Source organism: Pipistrellus hanaki (assembly GCF_964339955.1).
Source record: "Pipistrellus hanaki genome assembly, chromosome: 13".
Taxonomy (NCBI): Eukaryota; Metazoa; Chordata; class Mammalia; order Chiroptera; family Vespertilionidae; genus Pipistrellus; species Pipistrellus hanaki.
This window is the reverse complement of record NC_140515.1, coordinates 59,852,711-59,871,810: the sequence shown is the minus strand read 5'-3', so window position 1 is coordinate 59,871,810 and position 19,100 is coordinate 59,852,711. Positions and strand designations below refer to the sequence as shown.

The following is a 19,100-nucleotide window of genomic DNA, read 5'->3' as shown; positions in this document are numbered from 1 at the left end:
TTGGTACAAGTCACTACCAGCACCTCCGTCCTAGTTACTAGCGTCCTCCAAGTCCCCCTGCGCGCTGAGCGAGCCTTCTGAAGCTGAAAGCAGCCACGCCCACCTGCTGAAGGCTCAGGAGGCCTTACAATCGCTCCCCAGAGACGTGAGATCTGCACCCCACCCCACCCCACTCTTCCTCTCTTTTCTCTTCATCCCACTCCAGCCACTTGGGCAGGACACACCATGTGCTCGCCTCGGGGCTGAGCTACTTGGCGAGCTTCCCCTCCAGGCAGACATGGCGACCCCCTCGTCTCTGCCTCTATGTCACTCAAAAAGGCTCACCCGGTCCACCTCACTTATACTACAGCATCTTCCTCCATTTTTCAAAGCGTTTACCTTTGAACATTCTACATTATTTGTTCACATCCCTCACTAGCAGGTGTATGCCCACAGTACACCTGTTTGGCACAAAACACACACGTTGTGCTCGAAGACAGCATTCCTATCGCTCAGCGGACGGGCCTGTCTCCGGAAGAGCCCTTGAAGACTGACAGCTCCAAGCGCAGGGTCCTCAACGCCTGGGCCTACCCTGCCCCACAGCAGGCCCCGAAAGGCAGACGGCAGATGATCATGGCTGCTGTCTCACCTGAGGCCCAGGAAAGCCAGGTCGTACAGCTGTGCCCGACTACAGAGCGGCCGCGCCAATACAGAACACCAGGCTCCAGCTCACTTCAACCTCTTCTCCGCGCTTTGTGCCTCAACTTCTTCATGCATCTGAGAACCATTTCCAACGGAAATCTGCGAGGAGCCCACCCCACTCAGCATGCCTGCCTTAAGTCCTGGCTCACACTTGTCCCGCGACCCAGCCAGAAGCGATCACACGTGCCACACTCAGTGCCAAGTGCTTTTCACACCTTATTCTCATTCGATCCTCCCCATCGCCCTACGAGGCTGCTGCCATCACACACCTATTTCAAAGATGAGAAATCCAAACTCAGATGGTTCAAACCCCTTCTGCCTCTGCCGTCCCACTTCTTTCCCGGACACCGGCCTGCTCCTCTCCACGGGCCGGGTCCTCTCTGACACCTACCACCTCAGGGCGTGCTGGCACTGCACTTGGCTAGGCCTCCGTGTCTGCCTCTGTACCACAGGTGATGGCGCTCAGGATCCCTCCAGCTCTCCTAGTGTTAACAGAAAACACCTTATAACTCTTTCCGTAGTCCAGGCAGGACCGTGCACACACCCGTGTTTCAGAACTTAAGTCAACGTTAGCAGCCCAAAGCAGTGGGAACAGAAAAGCAGTGAAAAAACTAGGACCTCATGTAAAACAACACAAAGTCTTGATTCCTCTCCACTCATGTCTATCAGATGCACGTGGATCTATTTCCCCGCATGGCATGAAGTTACTTTTTCCCGAAGAAATGAGGATGGATCCGCAGAGCCTCTGGGCTCCTCTAACCCCTGGGAGCTTTACTGCATGACCACAATTTCTGCTCTTTTAGGTTTTCCAAGCCCCAAACCAAAAGCCAGGAACCTGAGCTTTGTATTGCAACCAACGGCTGAGCCGTAAATCAAAGCCGTCTAACGAAGATACTGTTAACCGACAAGCAACCACCCAACCACCCAACCACCCAGGGAAGGAGGAAGCCGCGTTGTCAGGACGCATCGCACATCGAGCGCCGGCTTCGGGCTTCGCTGGAGGAAGGCAGGTGGTCATTCCTCCTTTTGTGCAGCGGCGCCCTCCACGCCCCACAATCCCTCCGCGGTGGCCGTGAAGCTCACCCCCGCTGAGATCCAGACAGGGCTGGCGGGGGAGGAAGAGGTGTGGAAAGGGTTGCAAAGGAAAAAGGAAAGAAAAAAAAAAGAGGCATCAGAGAACTGAGGTAAAAAGTGTCCACGGAGGGGCCTGTTGGTTACCCTTCTGGCCATAAAAGTAACAGTTCCGGGGAAGCCCTTGGCAGGGCGGGCGGAGAATGGCTTTGCACAACAATGGTCTCCGGCGGCGGGCGGCGGGGCCTCGCGGGCCGTCCGGGCCGAGGCCGCCGGAGACAAAAACGCCGGCCGGCCGCCTGCTCTCCGGAGCGCCCGGGGGCCTCTGGCTTCCGAGCGGTCTCGTCGGCAGCGAAAGTCCCCGCTCCGGGGCGAGAGGCCGCGGGGTCGGTCCTTCCGGAAGCGGCGGAGCCGGCGCGGGGCTGTGCGCACCCGGCCGTGCTCCGGGCGGCGCCGCGGCTTTCGCTTTCGGGCGGAAAAGCAGCCCCGGTGTGGCCGCGCCGCCGGCCGCAGAGGCCTCGCCGCCGTGAGGGAAGCCCCGGGGCCGGGCCCGGGTCCAGAGGAAACACCACACGCGAGCGCGCAGCGCGGGCCCCGCCGCGGCCCCGAGCCGAGCGGCGCGCGCCAGGCCCTTCCGGTCCCGCCGCCAGGCCAGGAGGCCGGGAGCCGGGGCGGGCTTCCACCCGAGCCCGGGGATCCGCGGCCTACCCTCGCCGGGGCCTCTCGCCGCGGCGGGAGGCGGCGGCTGCTCCGCTCGGCCCCCGGGCCTGCAGTGCGGCCGGCGGGAGCCGGAGGAGCCTCGGGGCCGGGCCGGCCGGTCGGTCGGGGCGGACGCGGCGGCGGCGGGGCCGCCCCTCCCCCACCGCCCGGCCCAACCGCCGGCCGCGGGCCGGGGCGCGGCGAGGAGCGCGGGCCTGTCCCGCCGCCCGCGCGGCCCCGCGGCCCGTTACCCCGCGCGCCGGCCGGGCCCGGGCGGAGGCGGCGGCGCGGGCGGCGCGGTACTCACTCGGGGGTCGGGTGCTCGGGGTCGTAGAAATCGCCCATCTTCTCCGGCGGCGGCGGCTGCTTCCCCGGCGGCGGCGCGCGCCCCCTCCCCGGCCGGCGACGCGAGGGGGAGGGCGGGAGGCCGCGGGTGCGACCGCGGCGGCGGCAGGGGCGGCCGAGGCGCTGCTCGCTCGCTCCCTCCTCCTCCCTCCGCCCGCCGCCCGCTCCCGGCGCCGCCGCCGCCGCCTCCCAGGCCCGGCCTCTTAAAGGGGCCGCGCCCGGGGCCGCACCGGACCGCGGCGCAGGCGCGCTTCCGGAGCCGCAGCCCGGCGGGGCACGACGGCTTCCGGGACCGCGGCGCCGGAGCACGGCCCGGGCCGCCGGGCACAGCGCGGGCCGCCGCCGCCAGGACCGGAGCCCCGGAGCCCGGGCACCCAGCCCGCGGCCGAGGCCGCTCGGCCCGAGGTAAAGCCCGCCCCGCGCCCCCGCGCCCGCCCCGCGCGCCTCACCGTCCGGCCCGGGCCCTGCGGCCGCTCGCCGCCGCTCCATCCCGGTCCCGCGAGTGCGGAGCCGCCGCCAACCTGGGGTTCGCCACACGCCGACCCCCTGGCGCCCCCAGACTCACCCCGCCCCTCGGGCCCGCCCTCCGCCCTTCCTCCTGCCCCCGGCCCCGGCCCCTGCCCCTCCCTCTCCCCCGACCCCCGCCCGGACCCCATCCCCTTCCTCCCGACCCGCCCGCCGCCGGCCCCGGCCCCTCCCTCCGCCCCCACCCACCCCGGCCTCGGACCCCGTCCCCTTCCTCCCGCCCCGCCGGCGCCCCGCGCGCACCCCCGTCTGCCCGCGGCGCCCGGACCGGACCGGCCTGCACTCAGCAGGCTCACTCTTCCGCTCGGACCCGCGCGGCGGGCTGTGGGCGGAGGAGCGTTCGCGGGGTGACCTTTGGGTGGGCTCCTTCTTTTAGGAAACGTTTACCGGGAACCAGGCGGAGGGGCAGCTGGGAGCCCCGCGTCCGCCCGCCCGCTCCCCCCCCCCCCCCGGGCTGCAGTCGGGCGGGGCCTCTGGAGGGGGATCCGGTCTTTTTAAACGTTTTTATTGATTTCAAAGGGAGGGAGAGGGAGAGAGAGAACATCAGTGATGAGAGCCGATCGTGGATTCTCATGGGCCGGGGACCGAGAATGGGACCGAGCCGCCGCCGGGCACGTGCTGACCGGACTCAGACCGGGTCTCAGGCCGGAACCAGACGGGACTCCCGGTGCCGAGGCGGAGCGCCCCTGGCCACGCCCGCGGGGCGGGGCTGGGTCTGGAGAGGATCCTGGGACGGAGATTGGGCGTTTGGAGGGGAAACCACGCTGAGCCCGGGTCTGCCCCGTGAGGACAGGTGAGAACGGGGCGGAAGGCTCTCCTACCCGCTCAGCCCTGCCGGCACCTGGGCCTCCTGGAGCCCGAGAAATAAATGCCTTTTCTCCAGTCACCCAGCCTGCTGTGCCCTGTCACACGCCTGCACCCAGTGTGTGCGTTATGGGAATGTCTACTGTAAGGGAACACACACCCTGGGCCAGCTCCTTTCCATGTCCTGTGTGTGTGAGTGTGAGTCTGTTGAGTAAATGGTGTCTCACTTGGGATTATGTTGGCATCACATCCGGGTCAGTCACCAGAGGTTCGGGCCTCCCACTGCCACCTTTCTGCAGACGTAACAGAGGCCTAACTTCTCTGTAAGATGAGACTGTGCACGTGGACCGGTCCTCTCACCGTTAATAGGATTCAGTGGGATGATATCTGCAAAGCCCAAAAGACTCAGTAAATGTTGGCACTGATTCAAACGGTGCAGTGGTTGGGGGCTCGCAATGCCTGGCATCGGGTGCCAGCCTCGCCACTTCCTGGCGATGTGATGCTGGTCGTGGTTACTTCTCATGCTCCCAGCGCCTCGTCCTAACACAGAGCTGCTATCCGTGGCACAGGGGATGTGGTGGTGATTCAGCCTCAGCGAGGAGGGCCTGTCCAGTAAGGATTAGCGTTCAGGCTTGGGACCTGAGACCTGTTTGCCAGAGGCCAACAGGAGCCACTAGATAGTAGGCAGTAAAAGGCTATTTTAATTTTAGGTGGAAGTGGCTGAAACAGTGTGTGAGTTGCTAAGATCTAAACTGAGGTGAATGAGAAAGCAGCAATCAAGTATAGGTTTCCTATACTCTTAATAACAAAGGAAAAGAAGGGGTCAACACTAAAAAAATGTCCTCCTATATAATAAAAGGCTAATATGCAAATTGCCTGAAGGGTGGAACCACTGGTCCCTATAATGTGCACTGACCACTAGAGGGCAGGCGCTCAATGCAGGAGCTGCCCCCTGGTGGTGAGTGGGTTCTCATGGGCAGTGGTCTGCAAACCTCGGCTCTCAAGACACATGTGGCTCTTTGGCCCCTTGAGTGTTCTAACACCACTTCTTCAAAAAGACTCACCCAGGCCAAAAACCGACTTCTGCCCATGGGCCCGGAAGTTTCCATGGCACTGTCCATGCACGGCTGCACGTGGTATTTTGGAATGTAGCTTTTGTGATCTATCTTTACCTATAAAGCCAGTTTTCTCAGGTTACATTTTTCCATCTTAATGTTGTGATGAAGACTTTATTCTTTTGTCAATTTTCAGTCAGTAGCAATTCTATTTTGTGTCAGTTATTTACTATTTTACTTTTTCCTGGGTCAGACTTTGGAATTCGGTTTTACCTGAAAGAATTATGTCAGTGTCTGAAATTCCAAGTTTAGCATTCGGTATCCTTCCAACTACTTTGTGTGTCAAATATTTACTCTGTGCTGTGCTATGTACAAAAAGCCAGGAATGTCCTCAAAGTAAAACCTTAGGAACAACGGCATTCCGTCAGGTTTAGATTTATGGGACCTGATCATTCCCTGTCCATCCATCCATCCGCCTGTCAATTTGTCCACCAGCCCCTTCACTTTGCCCACCAGCCATTCATCAGTCCTTCCGTCCATCTGCCCACCTATCTACTCATTAATCTACCCATCTAACTACCCATCTATCCACTCATTCATCCTTCTAACCAAACGTCCATCCACCTTTCCATTCACTGATCTACCCCAGTGGTTCTAACCAGGGGCAGTTTTGCCCCCAGGGAATAATTGGAAGTGTCTGGAGACGTTTTTCCTGCTGTCATAGTGGTTGATGCTCCTGTCCCCTGCTGGATAAAGGCTAAACAGTCTACAGCACAGGACAGCCCTCAGCAAAGAATTATCCATCCGACTTTCAGTGTCTTCAGTGCCCAAGTTGGGAACCCTCATCTATTCCTGCCCGCCCACCATCCGTCACCACGCCCATTCATTTAAATGTTTGTTGAGCACCTGTTTCTGGTCTCCCAGTTCTCACTGCAGCGTGTAAAACATAACAATGCACAGGTGTTACCCTTGAGTGTTGAGTTTTTTATATTCAGAAACCATGGAGCCCTAGCTAGTGTGGATAGAGCGTTTGCCTGCAAACTGAAGGGTCCCAGGTTCTATTCCAGTCAAGAGCACAATCCCAGGTTGTGGGCTTGATCCCCAGTAGAGGGATATGCAGGAGGGAGCCAATCAGTGATTCTCGTCCTCTCTCTCTCTCTCTCTCTCTCTCTCTCTCTCTCCCTCCCTCCCTCCCTCCCTCCCTCCCTCCCTCCCTCCCTCCCTCCTCTCTCCTCTCTCTCCCCCCACCCTTTCCCTTTCTCTCTGAAATTAAAGTATATATTTATTATTTTTAAAAAACCATGGAAGTTTGTGAATGAAAAGTTATTCAATAGAGAGCCTGTTTGCTTATTGCCAGAATAGTATGTGATATATAATCATTGCTAATTAAGATCAACAATTTATCACCATATCAATCAGGTAAACAGAAACATACCAAAGATGAAAAACAAACATCCAGGGTTTTTTTACCACAACTCACCCGGCTCACTAGGACCGCCTGGGGCTTTTAGGAACTACTGTGACCAGGTGGAGGCTCTAACCCAATGGGTCTAGGACGTGGCCTGGGCCTAGTGTCTGGAAGGCCCAGGCGATTCTGACATTCAGCCTGGCGGGGCAGCTGTGTCCGAACTCGAAAACGCACCACCACCACCCCCGCTTTTCTTTACTGGATTTTCTTGTTTGTACGTAACACGTGATTTCCCCCCCCCCCCCAGTTTGTTCAGAGCCTAATCCTATAAGGGTCGGGGTAATAATCTGTGTCCCCTTGGCCGCTGAGTTCTTGGCTGGCCTTTCTAGGGGGGTGGGGGCGGGGGGTGCAGGGAGAAGGGACCTGGGATCACAGGCCCGGGATCCGGCATTGCCGGCCACCACGGGGGGAGGGCTTTAGTCCGTCTGCTTCTGGAGCTTTTCCGCAGTCGCACTGGCAGGGAGCCACAAGCTGCCACAGGAGCCACGGTGCATCTCTGTGAATATTACACAGATGGTAACATAATTTAGATGAAAGGAAGTAAAGAGTAGAAAGACTGGAACTTTTTAATGCTTGACTCGCTGTCAAAACTCACGAATTCTTTTCTGTGGCTCCAGCCCAGAGAGAGGAAACCCCTCGCAGGATTTCTGCCATTCCGAGGGAGGGATGTCACGGAATCTATAGGCGGCCTTGGGGAGCCAGGGTTTCCACAGACCTTATCTCCAGCACTTCCCTGGGAGGCCCTACAGCTCCGGTTTCCTGGGGCTGTGGGGATGCTGTTGCTGGGGAAAGGGCAGGACGGCAGTTTTTCTCACTCTACTGCAGTGTTTCCCAACCTTCTCTCATGATGAGAATCACCTGGTGGAGTTGTTAAAATACAGATTCCTGAAACCCAACTAAGAAGTGCTAAACTAGAATTTTTGGGAACATATAGGTAAAACTGTATACTTAGTGCTCTGTCTTAGAGCACTAGTTAAGTATACAATTTTACCTATATGTTCCCAAAAATTCTAGTTTAAAAATCACTCCACCCGGTGATTCTCATCATGAGAGATTTGGGAAACACTGCTCTACTGGCTGTTTCAGCCTTGGGCTCACTTCATACCGCCTCCCGGCCTGGTGGCTCCTGGACCCCAAACCTGTGTGGCCGCGGTTCTCCCGGACCTGGTGCCCTCCTCCCTGGGGGTCCCTGCTATTTCTCCCCGCGGCAGGGCCTCTGGCTCCTCCTCCAGGGCGCAGCCTTCCTCCATGGCTCCGCCTTCGATGGCTACACTGAACCCCGGGTCTCGGATGGGACAGGAGCCGTCAGCTCAGCCGTCCGCCCCGTGCAGGTTCCGCGCCTCCGGCCTGCCTCCCCAGGGGCTCCAGCTGCTGCCTTCATAGGAGGACGGCTCTCGTTTAAGGCTCTGGTTAGTTTGATGGAACGTATCCTGCAGCCATGTCTGCCTGTCCCGTCCTCTCCGGCTGCTGAGGAAGGAGGGCCTCTGCCTTCACGGCTCGGGGTACAGAGCCTGCCGCGAGGGGCCGAGAGCCAGGCCGAGAGCCGCCATGACCCCCGGCCCTGCAGGAGAGGGGAGGCCTCCACAGAGCCGGCTCTGCTGCTCGCTCTCCTCTGATTGCAGACCCCGCTCTGCCCCACCTGTGCGGGAAGGAGCCCCCAGGCAGGAAACAGGCACACAGTCCAGACAAGCTGTTTATCTGTCCCTGCATGAGACGGAACTGAAGCCAGGAGTGTCGTGTTGGAAGGCCCATCCTCTGGGGTCGTCCCTCCCGGCAGGCAGGCAGGCCCGGCATGCCCTCTGGGCGGGCCCAGCCTGGGGCAGACTGGCCAGAACTGGGCGGGTAGTTGAGCTTCTCCACTGGAGCAGGCAGGGGGCGCTGCCGCGGGGCCCCTATCTCCTCGGCGCCCTCGGGAGGCCCATCGTGGACTTCAAGTAGCTGTGCTGGACACGGAGGAGGGAAGGGAGGGATTGGTTAGGGCTCAGACGCCACCCACCTGCATCCCCGTCCTCCTTCCTGCCTGCGTGTGCACACACACACACATACACACACTCAGACACACACAGACACACTCAGACACACACACACAGACACACACTCAGACACACACACAGACACACACTCAGACACACACACACACATACACACACTCAGACACACACACACACATACACACACTCAGACACACACACAGACACACACTCAGACACACACACACACAGACACACACTCAGACACACACACACATACACACACTCAGACATACACACACACAGACACACACTCAGACACACACACACACTCAGACACACACACACACACAGACACACACACTCAGACACACACACACAGACACACACTCAGACACACACACACATATACACACACTCAGACACTCAGACACACACACACGCACACACACTCAGACACACACAGACACACACACACTCAGACACACACACACTCAGACACACACACACACTCAGACACACACACTCAGACACACGCACGCACACACTCAGACACACACACACTCAGACACATACACTCAGACACACGCACACACTCAGACACACACACACTCAGACACACACACTCAGACACACACACACATACACACACTCAGACACACACACATATACACACTCAGACACACACACACACACACAGACACACACACTCAGACACACACACACAGACACACACTCAGACACACACACACATATACACACACTCAGACACTCAGACACACACACACGCACACACACTCAGACACACACACACACTCAGACACACACACACACACTCAGACACACACGCACACACACTGTGGTGTGTCCTGTACAAGAGGAAGCACTCAAGGCGGCTTCTCTTTACAGACTGCCGCATCGCTGCTCCTCCTCTCTGGGGCCAGCCTGACGGACAGGGGTGGCCTGGGCACAGCACGCGGCACCAGCACCGTCTGTCAGGGGAGACGGCCACTCACTGACTGAGCTCGGAGGCGCCGGGCACAGGGTGACTCGCAGGAGTGGTCAGTGCTCACAGCAGGCCCAGGCCCGGCCACAGCCTGTGGACTCAGCCGGAAGGCACCCCTGCCTCTGGGTGACTGGCCCCGGCTGGACGCTCCTCCCCTGCCTCTGGTGGGCAGTTGGGTGCGGGGGGTGCTAGTCCCGAGGCCCACCGCCTGGAGCCGCGAGCCAGGTACCTTCTGTTCCCTCTTGACCTTGGCGTTGTAGAAGGAGATGGACTCGGGGCCCTCGGGCAGCACGTCCTGCTGCAGCTGGCTGAACTTGTCCTGGTCGTCTTCTCCCTGGGGCCCAACACACGGTCATCCTGCAGCCTGGCCTGCCAGGACGCCCCTGCCCGGCCTGTGGTGGGCAGGAGGCAGCCCCAGCTGGCCCTGCAGTTCCCTGGGCAGCTCACACGCTCAGGCCTGTCTGCCAGCCTCATCACAGACGCCCTGTACCTGCCCCTGGGCAGGGCGGCCACCCGAAAGGGACATCTGTGCGCCCACCCTCGGTAACCGGGCAGGGACCTGTGGCTTCCCACGTGGCATGTTTGTGGGCAGAAGAGGCACCGGCCACTGGCCCCCTCCCAGCGCCCACCCCGACCTGGGGCACTCACCAGAGACACGATCCTGCTGACGGGCACCATGCCTGGCCGAATGCTGCTGCCCGACTTCAGGGCCGCCTGCATGTCCTCGGGGATGAAGAAGGACTCATTGTACCAGATTTCAAATTCTGCAGGAGGAGGGGCCGACACTGAGGCTGCAGGCAAAGGCTGTGCTCCTCAGAGGTTCACCTTGCCACTCCCTGCTCCACGTCCCCCTCCATCTGCCTCCTGCCCCCCCAATCCTATCAACAAACCCTGCAGGCCCTGCCCGGTCCTGCCTCTGCCAGAGAGAAGCTCTTCCTTTTAAGACCCATGGTTTGTTTTTAATTTTTTAAATATATTTTAAAAATATATTTATTTTTATCCTCCTGCACGCTCCCTACTGGGGATCCAGCCCACAACCCTGCCCTGTGCTCTGACTGGGAACCCAACCGTGACCGCCTAGTTCATGGGTCACTGCTCAGCCACGGAGCCACCCCGGGCCAGAGAGAAGCTGTGAGGCTGCTTCCGGAACCAGTGGTGGCCCAGCCCTGCCCTGCGGGCCCGCACCCCAATGGCCGCCCCTCCCTGGTGGCACCTGTGAGCAGGCGGTGGCGACACTGGTCCACCAGGTGCTGGCAGTACTGGATCTCAGCCCTCAGGTCGCGCAGGTCCTGGTACTCGGCCCGGTACTGCTTCTTGAGGTCTTTGAGCTTCAGGATGAGCAGGAACTCCTCCTCGTCGATGATGATCAACCCCTTCTTCTCATACTCGCCTGCAGAGGAGGGAGGAGGGGTCCGGAGAGAGGGGAGCGCTTCAAAGCACCGGACAGGAGCCCAGGCAGGCACGGCCCTGGGGGCCCGCTGCCAGGACAGGACACGTCCCCGGGAAGAGGGCGCTCAGAGCAGGGCCACTTGGCATTTCCAGGACCAGGAGGGCCCGTGTGCCACACATGATCCTAAACCCCATCCATGGAAATGCTCAATAGCATCTCAGTACATGGATGTTCATCTTTTTTGGTTTTTTGTTTTCATTTCTATTATTTTTTAAAATATATTTTATTGACTTTCTACAGAGAGGAAGAGAGGGGATGGAGAGTTAGAAACATCGATGAGAGAGACATTGATCAGCTGCCTCCTGCACACCCTCTGCTGGGAATGTGCCCGCAACCAAGGTACATGCTCCTGAAGACAATTGAACCTGGGACCTTTCAGTCCGCAGGCCAAGACTCTATCCCCTGAGCCACACCGGTTTCGGCTGGTTTTTTGTTTTAAAAACACAAACCATGGCATTTACTGGAAGACTGATCCGAGTCCGCCTCCCCTCTGCACCTTGCTTCTCCCTCAGGGCCTTCTGGGCGTCCAGCGCCTCCCTGGCCTCGTCCATCTCCCTCTTGATGGCATTGATGCGCTGCGTGGTCTCGCTGGCCCGCTTCCTGCGCTCGTTGAGGATGGACTTGTTTTCCTTGAAGATGCGGTTGATCTCGCTGCCTCGCTCGTTCTTAAAGTCCTCGAAGGCCACAGCCTTGGAGGGGGGGGTGACGGGCCTGTGGGGAACGGGGGGACAGCCGTCTGGGAGCCGCAGGCACTCCCTCTGTCCCCTGGGGCCCTGGTGCAGGAAGGCCAGGACTCCGGGCACCGCCCAGACGGAGGGGACGGTGGGAGGGCAGGTGACCACTGATCAAACCGAGGACAGAAGGGGTGCGTAACGCACAGCGAACAGCCACCTGCCGTGCGGGTCTCCGTCAGGGACCTCTCTGGTCCAGTTTTAAATGCCTGAGGTCAGCGGCGTCATGTACACCTCTTATTTCCTCAGGAGCATCCTCCTGCGATTAAAACCTCTGAGAACTCCAGCCGAGACCGGTGTGGCTCAGTGGATAGAGCGTCGGCTTGGGGACTGAAAGGTCCCGGGTTCGATTCCGGTCAAGGGCATGTACCTTGGTTGCGGGCACATCCCCAGTGGGGGGTGTGCAAGAGGCAGCTGATCGATGACTCTCTCTCGTCGATGTTTCTAACTTGCTATCTCTCTCCCTTCCTCTCTGTACAAAATCAATAAAATATATATTTTTTTTTAAAAAAAAAAAAAAACCTCTGAGAACTCCAGCTACTGAGAGGCGAGCTCCAGTCTGCGCTCCGCGCCGCGGAGGGGCAGCGGGGAGGGGGGAGAGACACGGCACACGAAGAAGCTGGCCTCGTCACAGGCGAGCTGTGAGTCCGTCACTCCTCCTCCGGCTCCTCTGCAGACGGACGTGGTCACAGCCGGGGGCGGGGTGGTCCCCACGCACTCCTTCCCTCCGAGCCCTCTCCCTCCCGTCACCCTCAGGTGTTTCATTTTCATGGCGCTGCTTGCTGCTCACGTCAGCCCGTGACCCCTCTGCCCTCTGCCCTCTGACTAAATCCCCGTCCACACCCTGTCCACGTCCTCAGGACGGACTCCTGGACACTCACCGGGAGAGGGGAGGGACGGGTGGGTGGCCCTGCGGACCCTCCGCCCGTGCTGCCGCGCGGTCTGCCCGCCCCCATCCTATCTCAGGGACCCTGCTGGGTCACGCTCTGCCCGCGGTCACCTGGGCGGGCGGAGCTCCTCCTTGGGGGAGTCCGGGGGCAGGGTGTCGATGTTGGAGGTCTCCCGGTCCCGCAGAACCATGTCCTTGACGTCCCCGTCCTTGGAGAGCGGGGTCAGCTGCGTCTTGGAGGTCGAGACCTCCACATCCTTGCCGCTCAAGGGGCTGCTGCCCCCCTCCTTCCTGGCCGCGGCGCCGGCGCTGGAGGGAGAGGGCGGAGACCCAGGCTCAGGCCGGTTCCCAGCCCGCTCCCAGGGAAGCCCAGTCCACCAGCTTCCGTCTGACCCCGCCGGAAAGGACAGAGTGCGACCCAGAGCGGTGCAGGTGGGGGAATGGAGGAGAGAGCCTCCCTCCCTGGTGTGAGCCTGAGGGGCCGCCCGGAGCCGGAGCCGGAGCCGGAGCGGCAGGAGCTGGGGCCACACTCTCAGGGCCATCCTGTGTCCAGCTGAGCAGGAGGTGGAATCCGCTGGGGAAGGACCCGCTGAGCCTCACCAGGCGGGCTGTCTGGGCACCAGCCGGGACCTGCTCTCCTGCCCACACTGTGCCCTCCCAGCCGGCACGCTGGCTGCCGCCCTGTGTGTTGGTGCCGGTCCTCCCGCCCGGAGGTTGTGCCCAGCATCGTGCTTGGGGGGGGGGGGGGGAGCTCAGTCGACCTGAGGCACCGATTACGGCAGCAGATGGGGGGGGGGGCGGGGGGCGGGGGGGGAGGAGCTGTGCTCCCTGGAACTGCGCCTGGTCCCCGACTCTGCGGTCGGTGCTGGGCACATCCTTTCCGAGCGCTAATACCAGTAACAGGGACGGCCTCGCTCACTTCTGCTCACGGCAACGCCAACGACGCTGCTGAGGTTATTACTATTCCACTTTGTTTTAAAAACTTTATTGATCGATTTGAGAGAGGGAGAGAGAGAGAAAAGAAAAAACCCGTTTGTTGTTCCACTTATTTACACACTCGTTGGCTGATTCTTGTCTGTGCCTGACCGGACACTGAACCTGCCACCTCAGTGATCAGGACGAAGTCTAACCTCTGAGCTCCGGCCGGGCTGGCGGCACCCGTTTCACAGATGGGAGACCAAGGCCGGCGCGGAGGAGGGGAGAGTAAGGAGGGCCTGTCTGCCTCCTCACAGCCTGCACCCTCCCCGCCTCGCACCCACCACGGAGTCTGCCCGAGAGGCGGACTGGGGCTTGGGGAGGAGGGTTTGACATGGAGCAGGAGAGGTCAATGCCAGCCGGCTTCTCCCTCGGACTCTGCTAGCCTCAGCAGAAGGGGGACCTGGGAAGTGACTTCCCCTCCCCGAGCCTCAGTTTCCCCATCGGTGACCTGGAGGCATTAGCTCCCAGCGCCTGGGCTGCTCGCGGCCGCCCGGGGCCTCACTCACCTGAACTGCTCCTTCCACATCCGCCGGGACTTGGGCTTCTTCCCGGGTTTGGAGGAGTAAGAGGCCACGCCGAGTCCAAAGCCCTGTCCGTCCGTCTCCCCCACCAGGTGGCCGTCAGCATCCATAAGCCCTGCCTGGACACAGGCCGCCAGGCAGAGCTCAGGCTGGGCTGAGGCCAGGGGGCCCGTGGAGCCCTCAGCACCGGCGGTCAGCTCAGGCCGTCCCGGCGAGCTGTCCCCTCCCACGTCCAGTCCCGTGGGCTTCCTGCCAGGCCCTGGATCCTCAGCCCGGTCCCAGCCCGCTCCCGGGACCCCTGTCCCCCGTTCTGGAGACACTGTGAGCCCCACACACGCATCCCGCCGTGACCCCTCTGCTCCTGCCCCATGACCCCTCTGCCCTCTGCTCCAGCCCCGTGAGCCCTCTGCCCTCTGCTCCAGCACCGCACCCCCCCCCCGTGACCCCTCTGCTCCTGCCCCGTGACCCCTCTGCCCTCTGCTCCAGCCCCGTGAGCCCTCTGCCCTCTGCTCCAGCACCCCCCCCCCGTGACCCCTCTGCTCCTGCCCCATGACCCCTCTGCCCTCTGTTCCTGCCCCCCCGTGACCCCTCTGCCCTCTGCTCCTGCCCTGTGACCCCTCTGCCCTCTGCTCCTGCCCCATGACCCCTCTGTCCTCTGCTCCTGCCCTGTGACCCCTCTGCCCTCTGCTCCTGCCCCGTGACCCTCTGCTCCTGCCCCGTGACCCCTCTGCCCTCTGCTCCTGTCCCGTGACCCCTCTGCCCTCTGCTCCTGCCCCGTGACCCTCTGCTCCTGCCCTGTGACCCCTCTGCCCTCTGCTCCTGCCCCGTGACCCTCTGCTCCTGCCCCGTGACCCCTCTGCCCTCTGCTCCTGCCCCGTGACCCCTCTGCCCTCTGCTCCTGCCCCGTGACCCTCTGCTCCTGCCCCGTGACCCCTCTGCCCTCTGCTCCTGCCCCGTGACCCCTCTGCCCTCTGCTCCTGCCCCGTGACCCTCTGCTCCTGCCCTGTGACCCCTCTGCCCTCTGCTCCTGCCCCGTGACCCTCTGCTCCAGCCCCGTGACCCTCTGCTCCTGCCCCGTGACCCCTCTGCCCTCTGCTCCAGCCCCGTGACCCCTCTGCCCTCTGCTCCTGCCCCGTGACCCCTCTGCCCTCTGCTCCTGCCCCGTGACCCCTCTGCCCTCTGCTCCTGCCCCGTGACCCCTCTGCCCTCTGCTCCTGCCCCGTGACCCCTCTGCCCTCTGCTCCTGCCCCGTGGGCCTGGGCCTGGAAAGGTCTCGGGATAAACGACCCGCCGGAAGGCTGCCGGCAGGAGGCAGCGCTCACCTTCTGGACGGCAGAAATGGCTGCAAAGTCGTTCTTGTCTATGAGGGTGTACTTCCTGCGCAGGGAGGACTCCACTTCCTGCTCCTGTTGGCTGCAGGGAGCCCACCCTCAGCTGGCCGCACCGAACCCGAGTGCGTCCCGGTGGCAGGGGCTGGGCAGCCCCGCGGCTGGAGCCGGCCTCCCCCTGACCGGGCCTCAGGGAGAGCTCCCTCGGTGCAGCGCGCCCAGCCCCGCGCCCGCAGGCCGGCGCCTGTGGGTGCCCCTCCCCGTCAGCGTCCCGTCTCCGACAGGCCCTCGGTCTCCCCACCGCGGACATTTCCCACTGGTTTTCAGAGAGCGGGAGAGCGAGGGGACTCGGAGAAACATCCACGTGCTCCTGGCCCGTGGATGAGCTCAGGACACAGCCACAGGGACACCGCGCTCCTGGGGGCCGCTGCTGAGGGCTGTCCCCCAGGGCAGCGGTCAGCAAACTGCAGCTCTCGAGCCACGTGCAGCTGTGAGCCTCCATTTGACGCTCTGTTGACTAATGAGTTTGCCGACCACTGCCCTAGGGGCTTCCCCCAGGGATGGGCAGGGGAGGGGAAGGCAGGGGAGGGAAGAGGAGGGAAGGGGAGTGGAGGGGAGGGGAGGGGAAGGGAGGGCAGGGCAGGGCAGGGCGGGAAGGTCTCAGAGCTCTTGGCACCTCCTGAGCACTCGGTTCGGGCCCCGCACGGGCACAGGGCACGGGCACAGGGCACGGGGCACGGGCTGCACTCGCACGGGGGAGGCGGGGGTGCCCGGCGGCAGGCCCACGCCCCTGGTGAGAGTCGGGTGGGCAGGGAGGGCCCTTACGTCAGAACCACCCGGAACTGGTTGAACACCTCCTGGATCTGCCGGAGGTTGATGACCTGGAGAGGAGAGAGGGCGGGTTAGGCCTAGGCCCCGCCTAACAGCTGTGTCTGATGTCAGCAAACAAACGGCCCCTCAGCGGCGGCCACACAGCCCGCAGGACCGAGGGCACCTGGTCATCGTTCCAACAGAGCGCTTTCTGAGCGTGAACTCCCTTTATGAGCGTGAACTCCCTTTCTGAGTGACGTCTCTGTGAAAGCAACATGCTCTGGTTCTGAAGATTCCCGGAGCAGCCCGGCTAACGAAGGTGATATGCAAATTAGGCCGGGACTGCTAAGGGCCGCGGCCAGACAGGAGGCTGTGCGCACCGGTGAGGCTCGGCCCAGAGGGGACAGAGGCGGGGGGCTGGGGACACTGAGAGTCAGGCGTGGGTCCCGGCCCCCCGAGGGGCCCTCCTCTGTGATGGGGCCTCCGTCGGTAAATAGAACATGTTGTCCCGAGCCCTCCACCTCCTCAGGCCCACCCTGAGCCTGAGGGTGCAGACACATCCACATCTGTGGCTGGAGGAGCCACCGCCTCCCTCCCTCGGGCCCTGACCCACAAGCAGTGCCCTTGGCCGGGGTCGGTCTGGGGCCGCCCTTGCTGGGGAGGCCGGGAGCCCCCTCAGTTGCCCCAGTAATGGGAGTGAGGTGGGGTCTGCGCAGGCAGCTCCCCATGGAGCTGGCTGCCTGCGCTGCAGAGCAGCAGCCTCCCATGTGGTCGGCCCACCCGGGCCTCCGTGTGGCCAGCGGCCTGGCCGGCGCCCTGACTGGCACCTCCACCTCCATGGCAGCCCGGGAGCCGGGCTCGCCCTTCCCGCCGAGGAGGCCGGGCTCCCGGGACCGAGCTCACAGCACCGAGCGGCGGGATGGGACCGCGCCGGCTCAGCCCCGCCTGGCCCCGCGAGGCTGCTCGGTGTGCTCCGGCCCGCTCAGTGCTGGCCGCGCGGCCCCACAGCCGGAACCCGAGCTGGAGGCCGAGGCCTCGGGGCTGAGGGCCTCTGAGGCCGGGGGTCCCCCCTCGCCCCTGCGCCCTCTCGGGGGTCCCGGGGGCGGCTCACGTCGATCTCCTCCAGCGTCCCGTCCAGGTACCGCCGCACCTGCGAGTGGATCTCAGCGATCTGCACCTCGTCCATGGGGTCGTAGCTCACGTGGGTGCGATTGGCCTGGGAGGAGGAGGAGGCACATCGGCCACCACGCCAGCCCCTCTCCCTGCATCAGCCTGGGGGGCTGGCTCAGGCAGGGGCTCTGGTCAGTGAGGGACAGCGGGCGTGAGGGAGGGGGGCGCTCTGCTGGAGGATCCTAGGAGGAGGGGTGGGAGGGCGATGGGGCCTCGGCCTCCAGGCCCCTTGGGCCCGAGCATCCCCCGGGCAGGCCCTGCACCCCTGCCCCGTGCTGCCACCCTCCACACCCCAGCCTGCCCCCTCCCTGACCGTGACCATCCGGTCCTCCTGCCGCCTGCCTGCCTCTGCTCCTTGGCCATCCGACCCCCTGCCCGCCAGGCATCCCTGGCCCCCCCTCGGGGTTCCCCGAGTCTCCCTGATGACATGCCTCAGCCCGGCCCCAGCCCTGCCCCGTACCAGGCTGTCGTGGATGGCCAGCTCCTGCTTGAGCAGCGCCAGCTCCTTCTCCAGGTTCTTGACCATCCGCTGCCAGGGGAGAGCGAGGGCGGAGAGGGCAGTCAGAGAGGCCCGGCTGCTCCCTCGGCCCGTCCCGCCCCCGTCAGACCGAGCGCTCCCGGCGGTCCACGGCCTGATCCCGCATCCGGACAACGCCCGCCCCGTGGTGCCTTCCCCCACGGGGGGCGGGAGTGTAAGGCTTGAGGGGCCTCAGCAGCCCCCGCAGAGGAGACTCAGAACGGAGTGGGCACAGGCACCGAGGGCCCCCCAAAACCCAACTCCCGTCTGGCCGTGTGGACTGAAGGATCCCGGGTTTGATTCTGGTCAAGGGCACGTGCCGGGTACGGACTCGATCCCCAGTGGGGAGCGTGCAGGAGGCAGCCAATCCATGCTTCTCTCTCATCATTGAGGTTTCTCTCTCTCCCTTCCTTTCTGAAATCAATTTAAAAATGTGGTTTTTAAAATGGCCACTGGAGGGAGCCCTTGGCAGCGGGAACCGGGACCCACGCTGTGGCCAGTCCGGCCAGAGGGGGGCTCGCTCAGCCGGGCGCCTGGCTGAGCCGCTGGGGTCTCCGGCCGGGTGACTGTCCAGTGGGCCATCTGCCCGGGGCCGCCAGCCTCCAGCCACACCCCCCGCCACAGATGGACGGACCGGAGAGAAGCTGCTGGACACGGGCCGGAGCGGCAGACGGGCGGACGGCGCCGGGCGGCACTCCGCAGGCGAGGCTCCTCTGGGCGGGACGGACGCGTGGACACGGCACAGACACCTCCCTGCGCCAGGCTGTCGCCGTCACCGCGGAGGGCGGCTCAGTGCTGCGTGAGCCCCGCGCGGGCTGCACCAGGCCACGCCCCCGGCAGCTCAGGCCGGCAGAGCTTCCCGGGCCCCTCGTCTCTCTCTGCTGTCCGCTGAGCCCGGCTCACAGAATCAGCCGGACCCTGGGAGGCCATCCGTCCAACCTCCCAGGTGGCCCTGAGGCTCAGCTGCTGGCGGAGGTGGATTCACAGCCAGGCCTGCCGGCCAAGGCAGGTCCGGAAGCTCTCCCACCCCCTGGGCACAGTGTCAGCGCCGCCAGCTCTGCCGGGCTCGGGGAGCCCGAGGG

At 62.8% G+C, this 19,100-nt stretch overlaps 2 protein-coding genes and 1 long non-coding RNA gene across 8 annotated transcripts in view; 1 reads left to right on the top strand and 2 right to left on the bottom strand.

Moving 5' to 3' along the window:
- SETD2 (SET domain containing 2, histone lysine methyltransferase) overlaps positions 1-3,405 on the bottom strand; it is a 61,790-nt gene extending 58,385 nt beyond the window's left edge. The window contains exon 1 of one of the 2 annotated variants that reach the window (XM_084901679.1): positions 2,759-3,405. In XM_084901679.1, the coding sequence (XP_084757805.1) occupies positions 2,759-3,285 (527 nt within the window). In that variant the 5' untranslated portion in view covers positions 3,286-3,405. The remainder of the gene's footprint in view (positions 1-2,758) is intronic. The other variant, XM_084901677.1, reaches the window with a different exon arrangement.
- On the top strand, positions 3,089-4,841 carry LOC311631519. The gene is made up of 2 exons (XR_014796601.1): positions 3,089-3,201; positions 3,841-4,841. It is a non-coding gene; the product is annotated as an uncharacterized lncRNA (long non-coding RNA).
- Positions 4,842-7,038: 2,197 nt separating this feature from the next.
- The window catches only part of KIF9 (kinesin family member 9), a 28,125-nt gene continuing 16,063 nt past the window's right edge, over positions 7,039-19,100 (bottom strand). For 3 of the 5 annotated variants that reach the window (XM_084901637.1, XM_084901638.1, XM_084901639.1), the window contains 11 exons: positions 17,962-18,030; positions 17,443-17,547; positions 16,347-16,402; positions 15,516-15,606; positions 14,179-14,312; positions 12,806-13,003; positions 11,571-11,785; positions 10,838-11,014; positions 10,273-10,347; positions 9,854-9,958; positions 7,039-8,591 (listed from right to left, as the gene is read on the bottom strand). In XM_084901637.1, coding sequence (XP_084757763.1) covers positions 8,059-8,591; positions 9,854-9,958; positions 10,273-10,347; positions 10,838-11,014; positions 11,571-11,785; positions 12,806-13,003; positions 14,179-14,312; positions 15,516-15,606; positions 16,347-16,402; positions 17,443-17,547; positions 17,962-18,030 — 1,758 coding nt within the window. In that variant the 3' untranslated portion in view covers positions 7,039-8,058. Of the gene's footprint in view, positions 8,592-9,853; positions 9,959-10,272; positions 10,389-10,837; positions 11,015-11,570; positions 11,786-12,805; positions 13,004-14,178; positions 14,313-15,515; positions 15,607-16,346; positions 16,403-17,442; positions 17,548-17,961; positions 18,031-19,100 lie in introns of all 5 variants that reach the window. The other 2 variants (XM_084901640.1, XM_084901641.1) reach the window with 1 other exon arrangement.